We start from the raw sequence: 7,582 nt of genomic DNA, 5'->3' as shown, positions 1-7,582 counted from the left end.
TTCCATGGACAAAGGAGCCTGGTGGGCTACAGTCCATGGGGTTGCAAAGAGTCGGACACGACTGAGCGACTAACACTTTCACTTTCATGTATAAAACAGATAACTAATAAGAATCTACTATATAGCACAGGGAACTCTACTCAATGCTCTGTGGTGACCTAAATGGGAAGGAAATCTAAAAAAGAGGGAATATATGTATACATATGGTTCATTCACTTTGCTGTACAGCAGAAGCTAACACATTTTAAAGCAATTATACTCCAATACAAATTAATTAAAAAAAGAAATCACTGGGATGAATATTCAATGATAAGCAAAGTATTACAGTGAAGATAAAGTTCATTATATCTACTTGGCCAGTATTTATGAAAATATACTAATTTGAAGAACAATTATGAAATATTAATGAATCACTTCAATTCATAAAAATTTCAGATGGACAGAAAATACAAAGTGACATTACAAAATAAAAACAACTGTAGTCAATGTGCATCATCTTTAAAGCAAAGATATATGTACACACACACACACACACACACACACATACACACACACACACAACCAAAGAACAGTACTACTTTAAAACAAAAAGAAATAATAGTGCCTGGAGAAATCCTACTACCCCTCCGTGCTATGCTTTTAAAGCCTGCAGTCGGCTCTTCCTTCACATGGTTCAAGTTTCCACGCCCTGTTCACTCAGCTTTCTTGTGAGTTGGAATACCAAGGACAGACACCGGTTGATTTCTACTTGGACAATGGTCCAGGCACAGCTGCTATAGTCCTGGTTTTCCAGGTAATCATGGATCCTTTGGAAATACATTTTAACCTGTAATCTAAGGTTCTCACTGCCCAAGGTGTCACTTTTCTGCTTTGCTTGTAGTCTCATGAGTGCTTCTAGGTATTCCAGCTGTTGATGAAGTTCAACAAGGAACTTTTCTGTGTGACTTTCCTCCCAACCATCCAGAGATACAATTGCCCTGAAGAGATTGAAGATCTGTTGAAGCATCTCATGAAGAATGGCCAGTACTTGTCCTTTCTGATACTGGTGAGGATTCACAGACTTCTGGGGAAGCAGGAAGTGTTTCCTGTGTGGTAGACACTGCTGAATTGACGAGGTCTGCAGTTTATTCAAAAGTTTTAAACTCTCTTGGTTCACTCTCCTTTGCTGGCAAAGAACCAGTTTCAGCTCTTGGGAGCAAACAGTGGAAGAAGCCAACAGAACCAACACAATTTCAAAGAAAGCCTTGTTAATCATGGTGAAGGTCAAATATTCCACTTATCTCTGTGCAGACTGGATAAAGCCCCGACTCTAGTGATTATTTGTTTTGTACATCTTAGACTATTCTGCAAAGTGTTCTCTTTTGTAGTTTTGTTTTCTAATGTTGTCATTTCTCCAAGTTTACATGTTAAACTTTCTGGTTCCCTTTTCACAAGGTTTACGGGACATTTCTTCCACTTTCCATTGTGTTGGCTTATTTGAGGAAGTAATCAAAAGAATTTGTTTTCTCTGCATGTGTTCCTTGAGACAATAACAGACCAGTCATGCAAAATGATCTTCTATTACTCTCATTATTTATTATACACAAAGTTTCACTCAACACAATATGCTTTCTAAATATTTAGTCAAGCTTATTAAAGTTCTTTTACTGAGAGTAAGTTTTTCTTTTTAAAGGAATGGTCTTTCATGGAGTTATGTTTATCAGAGGCTTAGCAGCACCTATATGGTGTATGTGCAGGTATGCTAAGTCACTTCAGTCATGTCCGACTTTTTGCGACCCTAGACTGGGGCCCACCATGTTCCTCTTATCCATGGAAATCTCTAGGCAAGAATACTGGACTGGGTTGCCATGCCCTCCTCCAGGAGACCTCTGACCCAGGGATCGAACCCAGATCTCTTACATCTGCTGCATTGGCTGGTGGGTTCTTTACCACCACCACCACCTGGGAAGCCATAACACAGGCAAAAATTAAACAAGAAAAATTTAACTGAGTAAATTTAAAGGTCAAATTGGTTCTATGGCAATAGCAAATAGCAAAGGAAAGCTATATCAAAGGAAAGGTTTTTAAAGTAGAAAGGGGGCAGAAAAATGAAAATCATTAACAAAAAAAGTACTGTTTCAGGCAAAGTTGCCTTCCTAAAGGGGATGGAGGTGCCTATATGCAGATTACTTCACTACTGCTAACCAGGTAATTCTAGGTTGACTGGTTAAAGGTTACATTCCTGGGGTGTTGAAATTGCAATTAAGTTAAATATTAAGTCTTGGTTTACTGGCATGGAGTTTAGCATAAGTAATTCCATTTTGGGTCTGTTGTCTCCTTTTTACACTACTAAATTTAAAACCTCAAGTAGAACTGTATCTTTGCATAAATGCTTGAGCAGATTAACCTTAAGATATGTATCAGCAATCTTAAATTGCTTTGTGTCTTAGCCAAGCAGTTCAATATCTAAGATTCTAGCCTATGGAAGTAATATAAAAAGGAAAATATTAGCAAAAGAAGATTGTTATAAAATTATTGCAATTGCAGAACATTAGAGACACCACATAGGTCCAACAATAGTGGAATGGTTAAATAAATGTTGGGAAATTCACATAATGAAATGCTATGTAAACATTATAAATAATAACATCATATGTGGGGAGAGTTCGGAAGCAGTTGGTTAGTCTATATTCCCTAGGGTACCAATAACTAAGGAAAATCAATGTGGCTAGTTTACATCAGTAATGCTTCTTGAATTACAAGTTCCATATTCTTTTGTTAACAACTACCTTTTAAATTAATTAATTTTTTGATTGTGCTGGCCTTTGTTGCTGCATGCAGCTTTCTCTAGGTGAGGTAAGTTGGGGCTACTCTTGGTTGTGGTGCATGGGGTTCTCATTGTGGTGGCTTCTCTTGTTACAGAGCACGGGCTCCAGGTGCACAGGCTTTACAAGCTGCAGCACCTGGGTCCAGTAGTCACAGCACGTGAGCTCAGTAGCTGTAGTGCACGGGTTTAGTTGCCCCATGGCATGTGGAATTTCCCCAGATCAGGAATTGAACCTGTGTCCCCTGCATTGGCAGACAAGCGGATTCTTATTCACTGTACCACCAGGAAGTCTCCAGTTCCATATTCTAAATTCTTCAGAATAAACCCCCAATCAACCGTTCCAATCTTCTCTCTCACTGTTGCTCCAAATGTGGTGTATGTGTGCACGCTCAGTTGCTTCAGCCGTGTCTGACTCTTTGTGACTCTATGGGTTGTAGCCTGCCAGGCTCCTCTGTCCGTGGGATTGTCCAGACTTGTGTGTGTGTGTTTAGTAATATTTTCTTTCTCTAAAACATCACTTGTTGCCTCCTTCATTTCCAGTATCTGTCTGTCCAAGGACTAAGGACTACTTCTCCTTTAGGGCCTAGACTGCTCCCAGGGAGCTATAATCTATTCTCTGCATCCTCACAGAACTTTGCACCTTTTAAGACACTTTTCTTGGTCTGTCTTATAAATGGTTATTTATTTAATTGTCTTACAACTTTCTAACATTAAGACCTCTTATGAATGTGTAATAAACACTCCTATTTTTACTGTCTATACAACTATACTGCTACTGCTGCTAGGTCACTTCAGTCGTGTCTGACTCTGTGTGCCCCATAGATGGAAGCCCACCAGGCTCCCCCGTCCCTAGGATTCTCCAGGCAAGAACACTGGAGTGGGTTGCCATTTCCTTCTCCAATGCATGAAAATGAAAAGTGAAAGTGAAGTCGCTTAGTCTGTCCAACTCTTAGCGACCCCATGGACTGCAGCCCACCAGGCTCCTTCATCCATGGGATTTTTCAGGCAAGAGTACTGGAGTGGGGTGCCATTGCCTTCTCTGCTATACAACTATAGTAGGAGCTTAATAAACCCATGTTGTCTTGGACTGACAATGTGCTCTACCACAAAGTAATACAAGATGTTACATCTCATATTTGACCTTTTTTTTTTTTTTTTTTGCAGGTCATTGAGTGAGATCACAAGCGCTGGAAAAAGAATATAAACATGCGTGGCCTCATTATCCACCTGCTCAATTATATGTTGGTGTCATTTAGTCAGTCTGATCTTAATAAATTAAGTCAACATGGTCCAAGGAGGAATCTTTTCCTGTTCAAAAGTTCAACTACATCAATCAAAAGGTTTCAAACATTTTGGGTGCTATGGAATTTGAACTTTCAGATCCAGGTCCACGAGAGTCAAATTACAGAAATCTCTTATCTGAGCTAACAAGGTAAACAGGCTTTAAGCTAATGTCAAGGAGTGGGAGTTGGGAAGAAAAGAAAACTTCACACTGAACTGGACAGAGTAGAAACCATTCAAAGGTAGTTATGTCATGTTAAACTTTGTGCCCATGACTATAAACTTAACATCCAAGCCATGTATAGTTTGCACTGAATATTGTTCTGTAAATCATATCCTCTTTGAAAAGTTTTTTAACTCTTTACAGGATCAAAAATTACCTAGTAATTCCATTACAGTTATTAGTTATTTGACATCTGTATCTTGTGTTTCTCTGCTTGCTGGTGTCATCAGGATGACAAATGTCTCAATACTTCATTCATGTTTTCACATCCAGGGCAACTAGTAACTTTATAAAGTGATTCAGTGGCCAAAGGGCTCTGTTCCTTCCCACTGGCTGCTACAGAAGCCAAGTGCTTAAGGAAATGGTAGAGAAAAAGAAGAAATCTGTCACGTATTATCAGCTGAATTATGGAATTTGGATTTTGAAGTCACAAAGACCTGGAATGGAATATTCTCTCTACCACCTGCTGGTTGTGTGACTTTGTGAAAATTACTTAATCTCTATCTGCCTCAGCTTTTTAATCTCTAATTTATAAAACAGTTTTAAGGATTAGCAGATAAAATATTATAAATAAAAATATAGTATGGTGCCTAAGGGTTCCCCTGGTGGCTTAGTGGTAAAGAATCCACCTGCCAATGCAGGATTCGTGGGTTTGATCCCTGGGTTGGGAAAAGCCCCTGGAGAAGGAAATGGCAACCCACTCCAGTATTCTTGCCTGGGAAATTCCATGGACAGAGGAGACTGGCAGGCTACAGTTCACAGGGTTGCAAAAGAATCAGACACAGCTTAGCGATCGAACAGTAGCAACAACATGGTGCCTAAATTGTGATAAATAACTAATACATATTTGTTGACTTCCACTTAACAAATACTAAATCAGCTACATTCTTCCTAGGGATCCATAGCTATGGTAAAATATTTTTATAGACAGAACAGAAGAATTAAAAATGAAACATTTTTATCTTCTTGTGGCTCTTTTGAGCTGAGTTGCTCTGGGCTTCTGAAAGGGTCTGATCTCACTCTATCTCCTCCCTTACACCCTTTGTACTATTGTTGTCAGACATTTTCCTATGTTTTAAACCTCAAATGCATTGATATTGGTCCTTTAGTCAATTACATTGCAATTGTAATAGTAGAGAGATTTTGGAAATCTGTTTTCTATATTTACTCACATATTTACTATCTAACCAACCATACCTACCATTATCACATATTTACCTACACAGATACCATTCCTAGTGGTCTTCATTCATTTAAAAAAAATTTTTTTTATTGAAGTATAGTTGATTTAGAATGCTGTGTTAACTTCTGCTGTATAGCAAAGTGATTAAGTTGTACACATGCGTACAATCTTTTTTATTCTTTTTCATTATGGTTTATCACAGGATACTGAAATATAGTTCCCTGTGCTATGCATGATGACCTTGTTTTTTGTCCTTCATTCCTTCTTATAGATCTAAATTTCTATGTGGTATTATTTTCTTTCTTCTTGAATAACTTCCTTTAATATTTCTTGTATTTCAGTTTGACTAGCAATAAATTCTCTTGGCTTCTGTTTGTCTGAAACATTTTTTTCATTTTTCAAACACTTTTTACTAGGTATAGAATTTTAAGATGAAAGGTTTTTTTCCCTTTCAGAACTGTATTAAAGGTATTGTCCCACTGTCTTTTGGTTTGTATAATTTCTGAAGAGAAGATTGCTATCATTCTTAATTTTATTCCCCTGTACATAATGTTTCTCCTTGTTCTCTGACAGCTTTTAAGATTTTCTCCCTGTAATTATTTTCAGCAATTTGATTATGATGTGCCTTGAGGTAATTTTCTTCCTGTGTCTTCTACTTGGGAGTTTCTTGAATCTGCGCTTCTATAATTTTCATCAAAATCAGATAAGTTTTAGATCTTACTTTTTCCAACATTTTTCATCTTTTTTTAGGACTCTGTTGTAGATATGTCAGACCCTTCAGTAGTATCATATGGGCCAATGATGTTTTGTTCATTTAGTCTTTTTCTCTTTTGTTTTTGATAGTTCAATGGCTATAACTTCAAGTTCATCTATATTTTCTTCCTCTCTGCATTTCAAACTCTGACAGTCAACTCAATAAGACCACTGATATGTTTGGGTTTTCTCCTCCTCCCCCTCCTCATGCTGCAGCCTAGAAATTTTCTACATAGTAAGCAGGAGCAATTTTTCTACATAGAAAGCTAACTATATTTATTTCCTTTTCCTCAAGGATCATTATTCTATGTTTCCTGTTACTCAATATCTGAAAGCTATTGTATTGTATCATATGTTTTATTTTGTTTTTCAGTTGTTTAAAGTGGGAGGGTGCATTGAGTCATCTATCATGCCTGGAAGTTGAAGTTCTCTCAACATTAATGATCTAAATTAGAAGCTAGCAAACTACAACCCATGGGTCAAATCCAGTTTGCTACTTGTTTTCATAAATAAAGTTTTATGGGAGCACAACTGTGCCCATTCAATTATGTATCGCATATAACACTTTCATGCTCTAACTGGAGACTTGAGTAGTTGTGACAAAAATAGGCTTTGTGAGTGACTTCTTAGTTTATCATCTGAATGTATGTTTCTGTTTATTCACGTTTTCCATAAATTGAAGATCTAACGTGACATTTCTCCAAAGAAAACATACAGATGGCCAATAAACACATGAAAAGATGCTCAACATTACTAATTACTAGAGAAATATAAATAAAAATACAATAAGGTATCACCTCACATTGGTCAGAATGGCCAGCATCAAAAAACCTGCCAATGATATATGCTGGAGAAAGTGTGGAGAAAAGGGAACCCTCATGCACTGTTTCTGGAATGTAAACTGATACAGTCACTATGGAAAACAGTATGGACATACCTTAAGCTAAAAATAGAACTACCATATAACCCATAAATTCCACAACTGGCCATATACCCAGAGAAAACCATAATTCAAAAAGATACATGCACCCCAGTGTTCACTGCAGCATTATTTACAATAGCCAGGACATGGAAACAACCTACATGTCCAGCCACAGTGGAACGGATAAAGAAGATGTGGTACATATATACAATGGAATATTACTCAGCCATAAAAAGGGATGAAATTGGGTCATTCGTAGAGATGTGGATGGACATAGAGAATGTCATACAGAGTCAGAAAGAGAAAATCAAATATAGTATAGTAATGCATATATGTGGAATCTAGAAAAATAATATAGATGATATTATTCGCAAAGCAGAAATAGAGACACAGACAGAGAACAAATGTATGGAT

The 7,582-nt window shown here is 37.4% G+C and overlaps 1 protein-coding gene across 1 annotated transcript; it reads right to left on the bottom strand.

Moving 5' to 3' along the window:
- Nucleotides 1-673: 673 nt before the first annotated feature.
- On the bottom strand, nucleotides 674-1,255 carry IFNE (interferon epsilon). The gene has a single exon (XM_055579698.1). It carries the CDS (start codon nucleotides 1,253-1,255, stop codon nucleotides 674-676), a length of 582 nt encoding a protein of 193 aa, XP_055435673.1.
- Nucleotides 1,256-7,582: the final 6,327 nt, after the last annotated feature.

This window comes from Bubalus kerabau, chromosome 4 (genome assembly GCF_029407905.1).
Source record: "Bubalus kerabau isolate K-KA32 ecotype Philippines breed swamp buffalo chromosome 4, PCC_UOA_SB_1v2, whole genome shotgun sequence".
NCBI classification, from domain to species: domain Eukaryota; kingdom Metazoa; phylum Chordata; class Mammalia; order Artiodactyla; family Bovidae; genus Bubalus; species Bubalus kerabau.
Note: the sequence above shows the minus strand (reverse complement) of the source record. Positions and strands in the feature narration are given on the sequence as shown.

Excerpts from the sequence above, each read along its gene's own strand:
- IFNE (XM_055579698.1), bottom strand. The coding sequence starts at position 1,255 with ATGATTAACAAGGCTTTCTTTGAAATTGTGTTGGTTCTGTTGGCTTCT.